This window comes from Macaca fascicularis, chromosome X (assembly GCF_037993035.2).
Source record: "Macaca fascicularis isolate 582-1 chromosome X, T2T-MFA8v1.1".
Classification (NCBI taxonomy): Eukaryota; Metazoa; Chordata; class Mammalia; order Primates; family Cercopithecidae; genus Macaca; species Macaca fascicularis.
The window spans coordinates 57,206,582-57,227,706 of NC_088395.1; the positions used below are offsets into that span (position 1 = coordinate 57,206,582).

Sequence of the window (21,125 nt, forward strand, 5' to 3'; positions counted from 1 at the left end):
CACCATTTATTAAATAGGGAATCCTTTCCCCATTTCTTGTTTCTCTCAGGTTTGTCAAAGATCAGATGGCTGTAGATGTGTGGTATTATTTCTGAGGACTCTGTTCTGTTCCATTGGTCTATATCTCTGTTTTGGTACCAGTACCATGCTGTTTTGGTTACTGTAGCCTTGTAGTATAGTTTGAAGTCAGGTAGCGTGATGCCTCCAGCTTTGTTCTTTTGACTTAGGATTGTCTTGGAGATGCGGGCTCTTTTTTGGTTCCATATGAACTTTAAAGCAGTTTTTTCCAATTCTGTGAAGAAACTCATTGGTAGCTTGATGGGGATGGCATTGAATCTATAAATTACCTTGGGCAGTATGGCCATTTTCACGATATTGATTCTTCCTATCCATGAGCATGGTATGTTCTTCCATTTGTTTGTGTCCTCTTTTATTTCACTGAGCAGTGGTTTGTAGTTCTCCTTGAAGAGGTCCTTTACATCCCTTGTAAGTTGGATTCCTAGGTATTTGATTCTCTTTGAAGCAATTGTGAATGGAAGTTCATTCCTGATTTGGCTCTCTGTTTGTCTGTTACTGGTGTATAAGAATGCTTGTGATTTTTGCACATTAATTTTGTATCCTGAGACTTTGCTGAAGTTGCTTATCAGCTTAAGGAGATTTTGGGCTGAGACAATGGGGTTTTCTAAATATACAATCATGTCATCTGCAAACAGGGACAATTTGACTTCTTCTTTTCCTAACTGAATACCCTTGATTTCTTTCTCTTGCCTGATTGCCCTAGCCAGAACTTCCAACACTATGTTGAATAGGAGTGGTGAGAGAGGGCATCCCTGTCTTGTGCCAGTTTTCAAAGGGAATTTTTCCAGTTTTTGCCCATTCAGTATGATATTGGCTGTGGGTTTGTCATAAATAGCTCTTATTATTTTGAGGTACATTCCATCAATACCGAATTTATTGAGCGTTTTTAGCATGAAGGGCTGTTGAATTTTGTCAAAAGCCTTTTCTGCATCAATTGAGATAATCATGTGGTTCTTGTCTTTGGTTCTGTTTATATGCTGGATTATGTTTATTGATTTGCGAATGTTGAACCAGCCTTGCATCCCAGGGATGAAGCCCACTTGATCATGGTGGATAAGCTTTTTGATGTGTTGCTGAATCCGGTTTGCCAGTATTTTATTGAGGATTTTTGCATCGATGTTCATCAGAGATATTGGTCTAAAATTCTCTTTTTTTGTTGTGTCCTTGCCAGGCTTTGGTATCAGGATGATATTGGCCTCATAAAAAGAGTTAGGGAGGATTCCCTCTTTTTCTATTGATTGGAATAGTTTCAGAAGGAATGGTACCAACTCCTCCTTGTACCTCTGGTAGAATTCAGCTGTGAATCCATCTGGTCCTGGACTTTTTTTGGTTGGTAGGCTATTAATTGTTGCCTCTATTTCAGAGCCTGCTATTGGTCTATTCAGGGATTCAACTTCTTCCTGGTTTAGTCTTGGAAGAGTGTAAGTGTCCAGGAAATTATCCATTTCTTCTAGATTTTCCAGTTTATTTGCGTAGAGGTGTTTATAGTATTCTCTGATGGTAGTTTGTATTTCTGTGGGGTCGGTGGTGATATTCCCTTTATCATTTTTAATTGCGTCGATTTGATTCTTCTCTCTTTTCTTCTTTATTAGTCTGGCTAGTGGTCTGTCAATTTTGTTGATCTTTTCAAAAAACCAACTCCTGGATTCATTGATTTTTTGGAGGGTTTTTTGTGTCTCTATCTCCTTCAGTTCTGCTCTGATCTTAGTTATTTCTTGCCTTCTGCTAGCTTTCGAATGTGTTTGCTCTTGCTTCTCTAGTTCTTTTAATTGCGATGTTAGAGTGTCAATTTTGCATCTTTCCTGCTTTCTCTTGTGGGCATTTAGTGCTATAAATTTCCCTCTACACACTGCTTTAAATGTGTCCCAGAGATTCTGGTATGTTGTATCTTTGTTCTCATTGGTTTCAAAGAACATCTTTATTTCTGCCTTCATTTCGTTATGTACCCAGTAGTCATTCAGGAGCAGGTTGTTCAGTTTCCATGTAGTTGAGCGGTTTTGAGTGAGTTTCTTAGTCCTGAGTTCTAGTTTGATTGCACTGTGGTCTGAGAGACAGTTTGTTATAATTTCTGTTCTTGTACATTTGCTGAGGAGTGCTTTACTTCCAATTACGTGGTCAATTTTGGAGTAAGTATGATGTGGTGCTGAGAAGAATGTATATTCTGTTGATTTGGGGTGGAGAGTTCTATAGATGTCTATTAGGTCTGCTTGCTGCAGAGATGAGTTCAATTCCTGGATATCCTTGTTAACTTTCTGTCTCGTTGATCTGTCTAATGTTGACAGCGGAGTGTTGAAGTCTCCCATTATTATTGTATGGGAGTCTAAGTCTCTTTGTAAGTCTCTAAGGACTTGCTTTATGAATCTGGGTGCTCCTGTATTGGGTGCATATATATTTAGGATAGTTAGCTCTTCCTGTTGAATTGATCCCTTTACCATTATGTAATGGCCTTCTTTGTCTCTTTTGATCTTTGATGGTTTAAAGTCTGTTTTATCAGAGACTAGTATTGCAACCCCTGCTTTTTTTTGTTCTCCATTTGCTTGGTAAATCTTCCTCCATCCCTTTATTTTGAGCCTATGTATGTCTCTGCGTGTGAGATGGGTCTCCTGAATACAGCAGACTGATGGGTCTTGACTCTTTATCCAGTTTGCCAGTCTGTGTCTTTTAATTGGAGCATTTAGTCCATTTACATTTAAGGTTAATATTGTTATGTGTGAACTTGATCCTGCCATTATGATATTAACTGGTTATTTTGCTCATTAGTTGATGCAGTTTCTTCCTAGCCTCAATGGTCTTTACATTTTGGCATGTTTTTGCAATGGCTGGTACCGGTTGTTCCTTTCCATGTTTAGTGCTTCCTTCAGGGTCTCTTGTAAGGCAGGCCTAGTGGTGACAAAATCTCTAAGCATTTGCTTATCTGTAAAGGATTTTATTTCTCCTTCACTTATGAAACTTAGTTTGGCTGGATATGAAATTCTGGGTTTAAAATTCTTTTCTTTAAGAATGTTGAATATTGGCCCCCACTCTCTTCTGGCTTGTAGAGTTTCTGCTGAGAGATCTGCTGTTAGTCTGATGGGCTTCCCTTTGTGGGTAACCCGACCTTTCTCTCTGGCTGCCCTTAAGATTTTTTCCTTCATTTCAACTTTGGTGAATCTGGCAATTATGTGTCTTGGAGTTGCTCTTCTCGAGGAGTATCTTTGTGGCGTTCTCTGTATTTCCTGGATTTGAATGTTGGCCTGCCCTACTAGGTTGGGGAAGTTCTCCTGGATGATATCCTGAAGAGTGTTTTCCAACTTGGTTCCATTTTCCCCCTCACTTTCAGGCACCCCAATCAGACGTAGATTTGGCCTTTTTACATAATCCCATACTTCTTGCAGGCTTTGTTCATTTCTTTTTCTTCTTTTTTCTTTTGGTTTCTCTTCTCGCTTCATTTCATTCATTTGATCCTCAATCGCTGATACTCTTTCTTCCAGTTGATCGAGTCGGTTACTGAAGCTTGTGCATTTGTCACGTATTTCTCGTGTCATGGTTTTCATCTCTTTCATTTCGTTTAGGACCTTCTCTGCATTAATTACTCTAGCCATCAATTCTTCCACTTTTTTTTCAAGATTTTTAGTTTCTTTGCGCTGGGTACGTAATTCCTCCTTCAGCTCTGAGAAATTTGATGGACTGAAGCCTTCTTCTCTCATCTCGTCAAAGTCATTCTCCGTCCAGCTTTGATCCGTTGCTGGCGATGAGCTGCGCTCCTTTGCCGGGGGAGATGCACTCTTATTTTTGGAATTTCCAGCTTTTCTGCCCTGCTTTTTCCCCATCTTTGTGGTTTTATCTGCCTCTGGTCTTTGATGATGGTGATGTACTGATGGGGTTTTGGTGTAGGTGTCCTTCCTGTTTGATAGTTTTCCTTCTAACAGTCAGGACCCTCAGCTGTAGGTCTGTTGGAGATTGCTTGAGGTCCACTCCAGACCCTGTTTGCCTGGGTATCAGCAGCAGAGGCTGCAGAAGATAGAATATTTCTGAACAGCGAGTGTACCTGTCTGATTCTTGCTTTGGAAGCTTCCTCTCAGGGGTGTACTCCTCCCTGTGAGGTGTGGGGTGTCAGACTGCCCCTAGTGGGGGATGTCTCCCAGTTAGGCTACTCAGGGGTCAGGGACCCACTTGAGCAGGGAGTCTGTCCCTTCTCAGATCTCAGCCTCCGTGTTGGGAGATCCACTGCTCTCTTCAAAGCTGTCAGACAGAGTCGTTTGCGTCTGTGCAGAGGTGTCTGTGTGTCTTAGTTTACTGTGCCCTGTCCCCAGAGGTGGAGTCTACAGAGACAGGCAGGTTTCCTTGAGCTGCTGTGAGCTCCACCCAGTTCGAGCTTCCCAGCAGCTTTGTTTACCTACTTAAGCCTCAGCAATGGCGGGCGCCCCTCCCCCAGCCTCGCTGCTGCCTTGCCGGTAGATCACAGACTGCTGTGCTAGCAATGAGGGAGGCTCCCTGGGTGTGGGACCCTCCCGGCCAGGTGTGGGATATGATCTCCTGGTGTGCCTGTTTCCTAAAGCGCAGTATTGGGGTGGGAGTTACCCGATTTTCCAGGTGTTGTGTGTCTCAGTTCCCCTGGCTGGGAAAAGGGACTCCCTTCCCCCTTGCGCTTCCCAGGTGAGGCAATGCCTCGCCCTGCTTCAGCTCTCGCTGGTCGGGCTGCAGCAGCTGACCAGCACCGATCGTCCGGCACTCCCCAGTGAGATGAACCCAGTACCTCAGTTGAAAATGCAGAAATCACCGGTCTTCTGTGTCGCTCGCGCTGGGAGTTGGAGACTGGAGCTGCTCCTATTCGGCCATCTTGCTCCGCCCCCTCCACATTTTCTTAATCCAATCTGTCACTGATGGACAGATTCCAAGTCATTGCTATTGTGAATAGTGCTGCAATAAACATACGTGTGCATGTGTCTTTATAGCAGCATGATTTATAACCCTTTGGGTATATACCCAGTAATGAGATGGCTGGGTCATATGGTACATCTAGTTCTAGATCCTTGAGGAATCGCCATACTGTTTTCCATAATGGTTGAACTAGTTTACACTCCCACTAACAGTGTAAAAGTGTTCCTATTTCTCCACATCCTCTCCAGCACCTGTTGTTTCCTGACTTTTTAATGATCGCCATTCTAACTGGTGTGAGATGGTATCTCATTGTGGTTTTGATTTGCATTTCTCTGATGGCCAGTGATGATGAGCATTTTTTCATGTGTCTGTTGGCTGTATGAATGTCTTCTTTTGAGAACTGTCTGTTCATATCCTTTGCCCACTTTTTGATGGGGTTGTTTTTTTCTTGTAAATTTGTTTGAGTTCTTTGTGGGTTCTGGATATTAGCCCTTTGTCAGATGAGTAGATTGCAAAAATTTTCTCCCATTCTGTAGGTTTCCTGTTCACTCTGATGGTAGTTTCTTTTGCTGTGCAGAAGCTCTTTAGTTTCATTAGATCCCATTTGTCAATTTTGGCTTTTGCTGCCATTGCTTTTGGTGTTTTAGACATGAAGTCTTTGCCCATGCCTATGTCCTGAATGGTACTACCTAGGTTTTCCTCTAAGGTTTTTATGGTATTAGGTCTAACATTTAAGTCTCTAATCCATCTTGAATTAATTTTCATATAAGGAGTAAGGAAAGGATCCAGTTTCATCTTTCTACTTATGGCTAACCAATTATCCCAGCACCATTTATTAACTAGGGAATCCTTTCCCCATTTCTTGTTTCTCTCAGGTTTATCAAAGATCAGATGGCTGTAGATGTGTGGTATTATTTCTGAGGACTCTGTTCTGTTCCATTGGTCTATATCTCTGTTTGGTACCAGTACCATGCTGTTTTGGTTACTGTAGCCTTGTAGTATAGTTTGAAGTCAGGTAGCGTGATGCCTCCAGCTTTGTTCTTTTGACTTAGGATTGTCTTGGAGATGCGGGCTCTTTTTTGGTTCCATATGAACTTTAAAGCAGTTTTTTCCAATTCTGTGAAGAAACTCATTGGTAGCTTGATGGGGATGGCATTGAATCTATAAATAACCTTGGGCAGTATGGCCATTTTCACCATATTGATTCTTCCTATCCATGAGCATGGTATGTTCTTCCATTTGTTTGTGTCCTCTTTGATTTCACTGAGCAGTGGTTTGTAGTTCTCCTTGAAGAGGTCCTTTACATCCCTTGTAAGTTGGATTCCTAGGTATTTTATTCTCTTTGAAGCAATTGTGAATGGAAGTTCATTCATGATTTGGCTCTGTGTTTGACTGTCACTGGTGTATAAGAATGCTTGTGATTATTGCACATTAATTTTGTATCCTGAGACTTTGCTGAAGTTTATCAGCTTAAGGAGATTTTGGGCTAAGACAACGGGGTTTTCTAAATATACAATCATGTCATCTGCAAACAGGGACAACTTGACTTCTTCTTTTCCTAACTGAATACCCTTGATTTCTTTCTCTTGCCTGCTTGCCCTAGCCAGAACTTCCAACACTATGTTGAACAGGAGTGGTGAGAGAGGGCATCCCTGTCTTGTGCCAGTTTTCAAAGGGAATTTTTCCAGTTTTTGCCCATTCAGTATGATATTGGCTGTGGGTTTGTCATAAATAGCTCTTATGATTTTGAGATACGTTCCATCAATACCAAATTTATTGAGCGTTTTTAGTATGAAGGGCTGCTGAATTTTGTCAAAAGCCTTTTCTACATCTGTTGAGATAATCATGTGATTCTTGTCTTTGGTTCTGTTTATATGCTGGATTATGTTTATTGATTTGCGAATGTTGAACCAGCCTTGCATCCCAGGGATGAAGCCCACTTGATCATGGTGGATAAGCTTTTTGATGTGTTGCTGAATCCGGTTTGCCAGCATTTTATTGAGGATTTTTGCCTCGATGTTCATCAGGGATATTGGTCTAAAATTCTCTTTTTTTTGTTGTGTCTCTGCCAGGCTATAGTATCAGGATGATGTTGGCCTCATAAAATGAGTTAGGGAGGATTCCCTCTTTTTCTATTGATTGGAATAGTTTCAGAAGGAATGGTACCAGCTCCTCCTTGTACCTCTGGTAGAATTCAGCTGTGAATCCATCTGGTCCTGGACTTTTTTTGGTTGGTAGGCTACTAATTATTGCCTCAATTTCAGAGCCTGCTATTGGTCTATTCAGGGATTCAATTCAAGTTCTTCCTGGTTTAGTCTTGGAAGAGTGTAAGTGTCCAGGATATTATCCATTTGTTCTAGATTTTCCAGTTTATTTGCGTAGAGGAGTTTATAGTATTCTCTGATGGTAGTTTGTATTTCTGTGGGGTCAGTGGTGATATCCCCTTTATCATTTTTTATTGCATCTATTTGATTCTTCTCTCTTTTCTTCTTTATTAGTCTTGCTAGCAGTCTGTCACTTTTGTTGATCTTTTCAAAAAACCAACTCCTTGATTCATTGATTTTTTGGAGGGTTTTGTGTATCTCTATCTCCTTCAGTTCTGCTCTGATCTTAGTTATTTCTTGCCTTCTGCTAGCTTTCGAATGTGTTTGCTCTTGCTTCTCTAGTTCTTTAGTTGCGATGTGAGAGTGTCAATTTTAGATCTTTCCTGCTTTCTCTTGTGGGCATTTAGTGCTATAAATTTCCCTCTACACACTGCTTTAAATGTGTCCCAGAGATTCTGGTATGTTGTATCTTTGTTCTCATTGGTTTCAAAGAACATCTTTATTTCTGCCTTCATTTTGTTATGTACCCAGTAGTCATTCAGGAGCAGGTTGTTCAGTTTCCATGTAGTTGAGCTGTTTTCATTGAGTTTCTTAGTCCTGAGTTCTAGTTTGATGGCACTGTAGTCTGAGAGACACTTTGTTATAATTTCTGTTCTTGTACATTTGATGAGGAGTGCTTTACTTCCAATTATGTGATCAATTTTGGAATAAGTGTGATGTGGTGCTGAGAAGAATGTATATTCTGTTGATTTGGGGTGGAGAGTTCTGTAGATGTCTATTAGGTCTGCTTGCTGCAGAGATGAGTTCAATTCCTGGATATCCTTGTTAACTTTCTGTCTCGTTGATCTGTCTAATGTTGATAGTGGAGTGTTGAAGTCTCCCAGTATTATTGTATGGGAGTCTAAGTCTCTTTGTAAGTCTCTAAGGACTTGCTTTATGAATCTGGGTGCTCCTGTATTGGGTGCATCTATATTTAGGATAGTTAGCTCTTCCTGTTGAATTGATCCCTTTACCATTATGTAATGGCCTTCTTTGTCTCTTTTGATCTTTGATGGTTTAAAGTCTGTTTTATCAGAGACTAGTATTGCAACCCCTGCTTTTTTTTGTTCTCCATTTGCTTGGTAAATCTTCCTCCATCCCTTTATTTTGAGCCTATGTATGTCTCTGCGTGTGAGATGGGTCTCCTGAATACAGCAGACTGATGGGTCTTGACTCTTTATCCAGTTTGCCAGTCTGTGTCTTTTAATTGGAGCATTTAGTCCATTTACATTTAAGGTTAATATTGTTATGTGTGAACTTGATCCTGCCATTATGATATTAACTGGTTATTTTGCTCGTTAGTTGATGCAGTTTCTTCCTAGCCTCGATGGTCTTTACATTTTGGCATGTTTTTGCAATGGCTGGTACCGGTTGTTTCTTTCCATGTTTAGTGCTTCCTTCAGGGTCTCTTGTAAGGCAAGCCTGGTGGTGACAAAATCTCTAAGCATTTGCTTATCTGTAAAGGATTTTATTTCTCCTTCACTTATGAAACTTAGTTTGCCTGGATATGAAATTCTGGCTTGAAAATTCTTTTCTTTAAGAATGTTGAATATTAGCCCCCACTCCCTTCTGGCTTGGAGAGTTTCTGCCGAGAGATCTGCTGTTAGTCTGATGGGCTTCCCTTTGTGGGTAACCCGACCTTTCTCTCTGGCTGCCCTTAACAGTTTTTCCTTCATTTCAACTTTGGTGAACCTGGCAATTATGTGTCTTGGAGTTGCTCTTCTCGAGGAGTATCTTTGTGGCGTTCTCTGTATTTCCTGGATTTGAATGTTGGCCTGCCCTACTAGGTTGGGGAAGTTCTCCTGGATGATATCCTGAAGAGTGTTTTCCAACTTGGTTCCATTTTCCCCCTCACTTTCAGGCACCCCAATCAGACGTAGATTTGGTCTTTTTACATCATCCCATACTTCTTGCAGGCTTTGTTCATTTCTTTTTCTTCTTTTTTTTTTGATTTCTCTTCTCGCTTCATTTCATTCATTTGATCCTCAATCACTCATACTCTTTCTTCCAGTTGATCGAGTCTGTTACTGAAGCTTGTGCATTTGTCACGTATTTCTCATGTCATGGTTTTCATCTCTTTCTTTTCGTTTATGACTTTCTCTGCATTAATTACTCTAGCCATCAATTCTTCCACTTTTTTTCCCAAGATTTTTAGTTTCTTTGCGCTGCTTACGTAATTCCTCCTTTAGCTATGAGAAATTTGATGGACTGAAGCCTTCTTCTCTCATCTCGTCAAAATCATTCTCCATCCAGCTTTGATCCCTTGCTGGCGATGAGCTGCGCTCCTTTGACGAAGGAGATGCGCTCTTATTTTTTGAATTTCCAGCTTTTCTGCCCTGCTTTTTCCCCATCTTTGTGGTTTTATCTGCCTCTGGTCTTTGATGGTGGTGACGTACTGATGGGGTTTTGGTGTAGGTGTCCTTCCTGTTTGATAGTTTTCCTTCTAACAGTCAGGACCCTCAGCTGTAGGTCTGTTGGAGGTTGCTTGAGGTCCACTCCAGACCCTGTTTGCCTGGGTATCAGCAGCTAGAAGATAGAATATTGCTTAACAGCGAGTGTACCTGTCTGATTCTTGCATTGGAAGCTTCCTCTCAGGGGTGTACTCCACCCTGTGAGGTGTGGGTTGTCAGACTGCTCCTAGTGGGGGATGTCTCCCAGTTAGGCTACTCAGGGGTCAGGGACCCACTTGAGCAGGCAGTCTGTCCCTTCTCAGATCTCAACCTCTGTGTTGGGAGATCCACTGCTCTCTTCAAAGCTGTCAGAGTCGTTTGCGTCTGCAGAGGTTTCTGCTGCTTTTGTTATTGTTTACTGTGCCCTGTCCCCAGAGATGGTGTCTACAGAGACAGGCAGGTTTCCTTGAGCTGCTGTGAGCTCCACCCAGTTCGAGCTTCCCAGCAGCTTTGTTTACCTACTTAAGCCTCAGCAATGGTGGGCGCCCCTCCCACAGCCTCGCTGCTGTCTTGCCGGTAGATCACAGACTGCTGTGCTAGCAATGAGGGAGGCTCCATGCACGTGGGACCCTCCCAGCCAGGTGTGGGATATAATCTCCTGGTGTGCCTGTTTGCTTAAAGCGCAGTATTGGGGTGGGAGTTTCCCGATTTTCCAGGTGTTGTGTGTCTCAGTTCCCCTGGCTAGGAAAAGGGATTCCCTTCCTCCTTGCGATTCCCAGTTGAGGCGATGCCTCGCCCTGCTTCAGCTCTGGCTGGTCGGGCTGCAGCAGCTGACCAGCACCGATATTCCGGCCCTCCCCAGTGAGATGAACCCAGTACCTCCGTTGAAAATGCAGAAATCACTGGTCTTCTGTGTCGCTGGTGCTGGGAGTTGGAGACTGGAGCTGTTCCTATTTGGGCATCTTGCTCCGCCTCCCCTATTTTATTTTAAAAAGCCAATCTTCAAGCTTCAATATTCTTTTCTGAGCTTGGGTATTCTGCTGCTAATGCTTGTGATTTCATCATGAAATTTTTGTAGTGTGTTTTTCTGCTCTATCAGGTTCATTGTGTTTTTTTTTCTGTATTGACTATTTTGTCTTTCAGCTCCCGTATGTTTTTATTGTGAATTCTACCTTCGTTAGATTGGGTTTTAATATTTTCTGGGATATCAATGATCTTTCTTTCTATCTATGTTCTGAATTTTTTTTTATCTCATTTCAGCCATCTCAGCCTGGTTAAGAATGCTTGCTTGAGAATTAGTGTGGTTGTTTGGAGGAAAGAAAACACTGGTTTTTTTGAATTGTCAGAGTTGTTGCTATTTTGTTGGTCTGTTGTTTCTTCAATATTTAAAGTTGTTTTTTGGATGAGTTTTTTTTTTTTTTCTTTTATTCTACTTGATGACCTTGAGTGATTTGATTGTGGTATAAGGTGGGTTCAGTTGACTGGCTTCATTTCTGGAATATTTAATGTGGCCAAGACTCAGCTAAGTACTCCTGGATTGCATGCTCTGACTCTGGGGGACTGGTATCAGGTCTCCACTTTCTTCTCTGACTTTTCAAGGTAGGAACTTTCCGGGAGGGCTGAGGTGCTCCTGGACCACTATAAGGGGCAAGGTGCTGCCAGATCACTGGTCACAATACTTCAATGGATAGTACCAGCCAAAGCACTTCATAGGGCTGTGGCAGCAGTATCTGCCCTTATTCTTTTTTTTTTTTTTTTTTTTTGAGACGGAGTGTCGCTCGGTCACCCAGGCTGGAGTGCAGTGGTACGATCTCGGCTCACTGCAAGCTCAGTCTCCCAGGTTCACGCCATTCTCCTGCCTCACCCTCCTGAGTAGCTGGGACTACAGGCGCCCGCTGCCACGCCCGGCTAATTTTTTTTCTTTTTTTTTTTTTGCATTTTTAGTAGAGACAGGGTTTCACCGTGTTAGCCAGGATTGTCTCGATCTCCTGACCTCATGGTCCGCCCACTTCGGCCTCCTAAAGTGCTGGGATTACAGGCTTGAGCCACCGCGCCCGGCCTTATCTGCCCTTATTCTTATGTGCCAGTTGCAACTCCCACTGCAGTATGTATGGGTTTATGCTCGTCAGCTGCAGCACGGTGCTAGCAGGTGCCAGGGTGCTGACCTTTGTGAGAGCATTCGCAGCAATTGCCAGTATTGACAGCATTGCCTTTTGTGGGCCAGTGGCTGGCCGTCATGCAGGTGTTTGCATTGACAGCAGACTAGGGGGCATAGGGCTTCCCGGCAGTAACTGTGCATACCTTCACACTGGTGGCAGTGTTATCATGGGGTTAGGGTGCTCTGGTTGGCACAGGTCTGTGTGGGCCTTTTATGCATGTTCCTGCAGGTGGCGGTGGCTACTCAGGGTGCGGGCGGGTCCATTTTTTCTATGCCTAGTTTCTGCCGGCAGCTGTTCCAGCACAGAAAGGGGATACTGGTGGGGGCAGTGCTGGCATGCCTTCTGCTTCCCAATGATCTGACAACAATGGTGGTGCAGTGGGGGGAAGAGGTAGAGTGCTGTGCACTCATGCCAGGAGTAGTGGCATGGCAGGGTGCACACAATTATGTGTACTGGTAGAGAAGGGAAGACAAGATTTCGCCCCCCTCCCCACACACACGAGTACCAGTAAAGCAATGTTGGAGGTCGTCATGGGTGAGTGCATGTAGGCAAAGTGGCACAGGGGAGGCTGCTGTAGTGGGAGGATATGGGCTAGCTGGGCTTGTCTTCTGGGGCAGCTCTGTTCCAGGACTTTGCAGGTCAGATGCTGTCCACCAGCACAGGAACTGTGATGCAGGACCCCAGGAGGTACTTAGGGGCTGCACTGCAAGCAGGCATGGCCAGACTGGGGCCCTGGGAGAAGCTAGCAGAATGAGGGGTGCTCAGATTGGACTGGCCCTGTCTCATGGACAAAATCACCCTGCAGAGTTCAGGTCTGACAGTTCCCGTAGGGCTTAAGTCTCCTGTGGGAGGCAGTCGAGCCTAGGGGCATGGGCAACCCTTGTTGTGCTCCTCCAGATGTTCTGGCATCAAGTCTTCCAGCTCTGCTCCAGCTTGAATTCTGCCCCTACCACTTCTCTGAGCACCTCTCCCTGCTAATCCAAGTGTCCGTGGTGGTCAAGGGTATTTTTCCTGCTATGATTCTAGAGGCCCATGTTGAAAGTTGGTTGCTCCTTGACTGTTCAACTCACTTTTCCCCCAGGTGTTTCTGGGAGCCAGGAGCAAGTCCCAGTGAACAGTAGCCCTGTGCAGGGTTCCCATCTTCCTCCCCATTCAGCCCAGCATCTTTGTGTTCCCTCCATCCACCCTCAATGCCTTCTCTCTGAAGATCTGCTAGGATTGTGTCTTCCCAATGCCCCAACCAGTCTTCCCGATGCCCCAACCCTTTGTGGGAGATGTTCCTTCTGGCTACATCTAGTTGGCCATCTTGCCCCTCAGGAGAAAACAATTATTTTTATTTAATAACTTTTAAACATTACTTTCTGTGGTTCTTTTAGGAATGCCCAATTCTTCTGGACTCATGAACCGCCGTGATGCCATTTCCAAAACAGATGCCACCGTGGTGGCATTACTGAAGGAAGCTGGTGCCATTCCCCTTGGCATAACCAACTGTAGTGAGTTGTGTATGTGGTATGAATCCAGTAACAAGATCTATGGCCGATCAAACAACCCATATGATTTACAGCATATTGTAGGTGGAAGTTCTGGTGAGTTGGACATTTTAGTAGGGCATCAAGAGCTGTGTTAACAATAATAATTATGAATTGTATTAATAAACCTGATACAGTATAGCATCTCTAACCTATAAGAATGGATGCAAAAACCCAGGGTATGTGTGTGTTGATGGAGAAGAAATGGGAGTCATGTGAGAGCCTTGGTTAACTCTGATATTTTGAAGATAGATAGAGGAGAAGTAGCCAGCAAAGGGAATTGAGAACGAACTACAAGTGATGTAGACAGGAAACATCATAAAGTGTATAGAGACTAGAAAAAAAAGGTGTATGGAGACTAGAATTGACAAGACTTTTATTAAGCCTGAATGGATGCATACGTGGGTTAGCAAAATATGATGTTTAAACTTGTGGGTGCTAAAGCTACATAGACATTTGAGACTTCTTTTACTATATGACCTTAGTCACATGAAGTAGGTGCTCATTAAGTCAGTTTCCTTTGCTTGTAAGATGGCCATATTAAAGAAATCAGACTTGTAAGGTTACTGTGATGATTAAAAATTTAAGTGTGACTTCAGGTTTCCGGTCTAGCATATATGGGGTTTAGAAGTTTTTACTCCAATTCACACAATAAGAACAAAAGCTGAACAAACTAAAAATTAACAACCATTATTAGATTTATCAATATGCCGAGGTAATGGGAAAACCACTCTTCCCAAAACTGAATGAAAGACAGGCAGATACAAAGAATCGGAACTTGCTAGAACAGAAGCCTAGGAGCAGAACATTTCAGGGGAACCAGCACAGCAGTAGAAAAACCTAAACTATAATTGATCACTTGCTGGAGGTTCATTTTGAAAAAGTTTAGGAGTCAAAATGTATGTGGTGGTTGGGTGGGGGGATCTTGGGGGCCTCACACAATTTCAAAAGTTTTACCTTCAGGAGCCCTACTGTGTTCCCAGGTGAAGATCGGAGAGAAATCTTCTCTTGCTTCTTGCACAGGGAGGGAAAAAGTAGCCATTTTGAAATACTACTTCCAAAGCCTACTGTTCTTCTAACAAGGAATTTCCTCAGAGAAACTATTTTTATCAGAACCTAACTTAGTAATGTTTTATAAGAAACTAATGGACTTGACCTCGGGGAAAGAAAATATCCAACTCCAGTCCTGTCTAGGTTTCCTGTCCTACTGAAGGGGTCAAAGCAGAATAAAATTGGGAAGCACATGTTAGGGTCACAGAGCAGGGGCACATGCTAACTAAATGACTGAGACCTAATCATATGATTATAAAATACTTCCTCTCCTTGCCTCCACACACCTTATCACTACACCAATAGGGATTTTCTATAATGGGGGTTCTATATAAACTAGAAGAACTGTACATCATAGGTGTTATTTAAGAAGTCTCTAGGGAAACTCAAAGACAACAGAGGAGGTGGAAACAATGGCACCAGTTGAAAATTTTACACCTGAAACCTATGGCTACAGCAGACAGTAAACACAGACTAACCCCTAGCCAGGGAAACATAAAGCCTCACATTAAAGGCCAAATACCCCCAGTTCTTTTATCTCAGTACATCATGTTTGGCTTTCAACAAAACGATTATAAGGCATACTAAAAGACAAAATCACAGTTTGAAAAGACAAAGCAAGCATCAAGATTAGCAATATGGCAGATATATTGAGATTATCAGACTGAGAATTGAAACCTTTGTGATTAATATGTTAAGGGCCATAATGGAAAAAAATGGTCAACATGCAAGCACAGATCTGTAATGTAAGAAGACAGATGAGAACTTCAAGAATCAAAAGCAAACGCTAGAAATAAAAAAGTTATAACAGAAATGAAGAACATCTTTGATGGGCTCATCAATATGTTGTATACAAAATAGGAAACCTTCAGTGATATGGAAGATCTGTCAACAAGAACTTCCAAAACTGAAAGTAAAGAGGAAAAAGAATGAAAAAGACAGAACAGACTATCTAATAATTGTATGATTACAAATGCATGTAATACACATATATAATTGGAACACTAGGAAGAGAACAAAGAGATTTTAAGAAACAACAATAAATGTTTGAGAATAACTACACCTAGCATACTGTTTCATCCTTAGAAGATTAAAGAGAAAGGAAAAAAAAACATTTAAAGAAGAAGGAAAAACATATCTTATCTATACAGGAGCAAAGATAGAATTATATTGGTATTTTCTTCAGAAACCATGCAAACAATAACAGATGGGCATCCACTTTGGGAGGCCAAGGCAGGTGGATCACTTGAGGTTAGGAGCTCGATACCAGCTTGGCCAACATGTTGAATCCCCATCTCTACTAAAAATACAAAAATTAGCCAGGCCTGGCAGCAGGCGCCTGTAATACCAGCTACTCGGGAGGCTGGGGCAGGAGAATTGCTTGAACTCGAGAGGTGGAGGTTGCAGTGAGCTGAGATCATGCCACTGCACTCCAGCCTGGGTGACAGAAGGAGATTCCATCTCACACACACACACACACACACACACACACACACACACACGGGAGTCAAATATTTAAACCATTGAAAGAACCATCAACTTAAAATTCTGTCTAGCAGATCTATTCTTCAGAAATGAAAAAGAAATAACGATGCTCTGAGACAAAGAAATATTGACAGAATTTGTTGCCAGTGGAGCAATAGAGCAAGAATGTTAAAAGATGTTCTTCAGAGAGAGAGAGAAAAAAGAATACAGGCCAAAAACCTGAATTCATGTAAAAAAAAAAAAAAAAAAAAAAAGAAAGAAAAGAAAATTATTAGAGAAAGATTGAACAAAAGTAAAATAAAGTATTTTTAAATTATTGATTGATCTAACATGTAATTGTTCAAAATAATAATGCCAAAAATGTATTGGGTGATTATAGCTTGTGTATGAGTGAAATGAATGACAATGTTATATGGGATGGGATAAAGGAATTGGGAATGTTCCTTTATAAGATAACTGCACTACTTGGGAGGTGGCAGAGTATCATTTGAAGGAGACTTGAGTTAGTTCTAAATGTATATTGCAAACTCAAGGGCAAATATTAAACTAAAAAAAAGTATACTTTAAGTGGCAAGAGAGGAGAATAAATGGAAACGTACAATATAGTCAGTTAAAATCAGAGACTTAGCCTCCCACACAGTAATAGTGGGAGAACTTAACACCCCACTGAAAATATTAGATAGACATTGAGACAGAAAATTAACAAAGATAATCAACACCGGAACTTAGCTCTGGATCAAGTGGACCTGATAGATATCTACAGAACTCTCCACCCCCAAACAATGGAAAACATATTTTTTTTTCATCATCCCATAGCACTTACTCTAAAATTTATCACATAATTTGAAGTAAAACATTCCTCATTAAATGCAAAAGAACTTAAATCATAACAATTTCTCAGATTACAGCACAATCAAATTAGAACTCAAGATTAAGAAAGTGACCTCAAACCAAACCAGAGCAACCTGCTCCGGAGTGACTTCTGGGTAAATAATGAAATTAACAAAGAAATCAAGAAGTTCTTTGAAACTAATGAGAACAAAGACATAATATATCCGAATCTGGGCCACAGCTAAAGCACTGTTGAGAGAGAAATTTATAGCACTAAATCCCCACATCAAAAACCTAGAAAGGTCTAAAACTGACAACCTAACATCACAACTAAAAGAAGTAGAGAAGCAAGAGCAAACAAATCCCAAAGCTAGGAGAAGACAAGAAATAACCAAGATTAGAGCAGAACTGAAGGAGATAGAGACACAAAAAATCCTTCAAAAATCCATGAATTCAGGAGCTGTTCTTTTGAAAAAATAAATAAATAAATAAAATAGACCACTAGCTAGACTAATAAAGAAATAAAAGAGAGAAGAATTAAATAGACAAAATCAGAATGATATTACCACTTACCCAACAGAAATAAAAACAATCATCAGAGATTACTATATACACCTGTATGGACAAAACTAGAAAATTTAGAAGAAATGGAAAAAAATTCCTGGATGCATACTCCTTCCCAAGACTGAACCAAAAAAAAATTGAATCTCTAAATAGAACGATAATGAGTTCTAAAATTGAAGCAGTAATAAATAGCCTACCAACTGAAGAAAAAAAAAAAAAAAGGCCCAACCAGATGGATTTACAGCTGAATACTACCACAGGTAGAAAGAGGAGCTTGTACCATTTCTGCTGAAATTATTCCAAAAAATTGAAAAGCAGGGTTTTTTTTGTAACTCATTCTATAAGGCCAGAATCATCTTGATAAGAAAATCTAGAGACATACATAGGCTCAAAATAAAGGGATGCAGGAAGATCTACCAAGCAAATGGAGAACAAAAAAAAGCAGGGGTTGCAATACTAGTCTCTGATAAAACAGACTTTAAACTATCAAAGATCAAAAGAGACAAAGAAGGTCATTACATAATGGTAAAGGGATCAATTCAACAGGAAGAGCTAACTATCTGAAATATATATGCACCCAATACAGGAGCACCCAGATTCATAAAGCAAGTCCTTAGAGACTTACAAAGAGACTTAGAATCCCATACAATAATAATGGGAGACTTTAACACCCAACTGTCAACATTAGACAGATCAATGAGGCAGAAAGTTAACAAGGATATCCAGGAATTGAACTCATCTCTGCAGCAAGCAGACCTAATAGACATCTACAGAACTCTCCACCCCAAATCAACAGAATATACATTCTTCTCAGCACCACATCACACTTATTCCAAAATTGATCACATAATTGGAAGTAAAGCACTCCTCATCAAATGTACAAGAACAGAAATTATAACAAACTGTCTCTCAGACCACAGTGCCATCAAACTAGAACTCAGGACTAAGAAACTCAGTGAAAACCGCTCAACTACATGGAAACTGAACAACCTGCTCCTGAATGACTACTGGGTACATAACGAAATGAAGGCAGAAATAAAGATGTTCTTTGAAACCAATGAGAACAAAGATACAACATACCAGAATCTCTGGGACACATTTAAAGCAGTGTGTAGAGGGAAATTTATAGCACTAAATGCCCACAAGAGAAAGCTGGAAAGATCTAAAATTGACACTCTAACATCACAATTAAAAGAACTAGAGAAGCAAGAGCAAACACATTCAAAACCTAGCAGAAGGCAAGAAATAACTAAGATCAGAGCAGAACTGAAGGAGATAGAGACACAAAAAACCCTCCAAAAAATCAATGAATCCAGGAGTTGGTTTTTTGAAACGATCAACAAAATTGATAGACCGCTAGCAAGACTAATAAAGAAGAAAAGAGAGAAGAATCAAATAGACGCAATAAAAAATGATAAAGGGAATATCACCACCGACCCCACAGAAATACAAACTACCATCACAGAATACCAAAAACACCTCTACGCAAATAAACTAGAAAATATAGAAGAAATGGATAATTTCCTGGACACTTACACTGTTCCAAGACTAAACCAGGAAGAAGTTGAATCCCTGAATAGACCAATAGCAGGCTCTGAAATTGAGGCAGTAATTAATAGCCTACCAACGAAAAAAAAGTCCAGGACCAGATGGATTCACATCTGAATTCTACCAGAGGTACAAGGAGGAGTTGGTACCATTCCTTCTGAAACTATTCCAATCAATAGAAAAAGAGGGAATCCTCCCTAACTCATTTTATGAGGCCAACATCATCCTGATACCAAAGCCTGGCAGAGACACAACAAAAAAAAGAGAATTTTAGACCAATATCCCTGATGAACATCGATGCAAAAATCCTCAATAAAATACTGGCAAACCGGATCCAGCAGCACATCAAAAAGCTTATCCACCACGATCAAGTGGGCTTCATCCCTGGGATGCAAGGCTGGTTCAACATATGCAAATCAATAAACATAATCCAGCATATAAACAGAACCAAAGACAAGAACCACATGATTATCTCAATAGATGCAGAAGAGACCTTTGACAAAATTCAGCAGCCCTTCATGGTAAAAACGCTCAATAAATTTGGTATTGATGGAACGTATCTCAAAATCATAAGAGCTATTTATGAGAAACCCACAGCCAATATCATACTGAATGGGCAAAAACTGGAAAAATTCCCTTTGAAAACTGGCACAAGACAGGGATGACCTCTCTCACCACTCCTGTTCAACATAGTGTTGGAAGTTCTGGCTAGGGCAACCAGGCAAGAGAAAGAAATCAAGGGTATTCAGTTAGGAAAAGAAGAAGTCACGTTGTCCCTGTTTGCAGATGACATGATTGTATATTTAGAAAACCCCATTGTCTCAGCCCAAAATCTCCTTAAGCTGATAAGCAACTTCAGCAAAGTCTCAGGATACAAAATTAATGTGCAAAAATCACAAGCATTCTTATACACCAGTAACAGACAAACAGAGAGCCAAATCATGAATGAACTTCCATTCACAATCGCTTCAAAGAGAATAAAATACCTAGGAATCCAACTGACAAGGGATGTAAAGGACCTCTTCAAGGAGAACTACAAACCACTGCTCAGTGAAATAAAAGAGGACACAAACAAATGGAAGAACATACCATGCTCATGGATAGGAAGAATCAATATGGTGAAAATGGCCATACTGCCCAAGGTAATTTATAGATTCAATGCCATCCCCATCAAGCTACCAATGAGTTTCTTCACAGAATTGGAAAAATCAGCTTTAAAGTTCATGTGGAACCAAAAAAGAGCCCGCATTTCCAAGACATTCCTAAGCCAAAAGAATAAAGCTGGAGGCATCACGCTACCTGACTTCAAACTATACTACAAGGCTACAGTAACCAAAACAGCATGGTACTGGTACCAAAACAGAGATATAGACCAATGGAACAGAACAGAGTCCTCAGAAATAATACCACACATCTACAGCCAACTGATCTTTGATAAACCTGAGCGAAACAAGAAATGGGGAAAGGATTACCTATTTAATAAATGGTGCTGGGATAATTGGCTAGTCATAAGTAGACAGCTGAAACTGGATCCTTTCCTTACTCCTTATATGAAAATTAATTCAAGATGGATTAGAGATTTAAATGTTAGACCTAATACCATAAAAAACCCTAGAGGAAAACCTAGGTAATACCATTCAGGACATAGGCATGGGCAAGGACTTCACGTCTAAAATACCAAAAGCAATGGCAACAAAAGCCAAAATTGACAAATGGGATCTAATGAAACTAAAGAGCTTCTGCACAGCAAAAGAAAATACCATCAGAGTGAACAGGAAACCTACAGAATGGGAGAAAATTTTTGCAATCTACTCATCTCACAAAGGGATAATATCCAGAACCTACAAAGAACTCAAACAAATTTACAAGAAAAAAACAAACAACCCCATCAAAATTTGGGCAAAGGATATGAACAGACATTTCTGAAAAGAAGACATTCATACAGCCAACAGACACATGAGAAAATGCTCATCATCACTGGCCATCAGAGAAATGCAAATCAAAACCACAATGAGATACCATCTCACACCAGTTAGAATGGCAATGATTCAGGAAATCACAGGTGCTGGAGAGGATGTGGAGAAATAGGAACACTTTTACACAGTTAGTGGGATTGTAAACTAGTTCAACCATTATGGAAAACAGTATGGCGATTCCTCAAGGATCTAGAACTAGAAGTACCATATGACCCAGCCATCCCATTACTGGGTATATACCCAAAGGGTTATAAATCATGCTGCTATAAAGACACATGCACACGTATGTTTA

At 41.0% G+C, this 21,125-nt stretch overlaps 1 protein-coding gene across 3 annotated transcripts in view; it reads left to right on the forward strand.

Annotated features, from left to right (window-relative positions):
- FAAH2 (fatty acid amide hydrolase 2) overlaps window positions 1-21,125 on the forward strand; it is a 208,772-nt gene that overhangs the window by 44,521 nt on the left and 143,126 nt on the right. For 2 of the 3 annotated variants that reach the window (XM_005593740.5, XM_045384213.3), the window contains exon 4: window positions 13,227-13,436. The exons of the other annotated variant lie outside the window; for it this stretch is intronic. In XM_005593740.5, coding sequence (XP_005593797.1) covers window positions 13,227-13,436 — 210 coding nt within the window. The remainder of the gene's footprint in view (window positions 1-13,226; window positions 13,437-21,125) is intronic. 3 annotated transcript variants of the gene reach the window in all.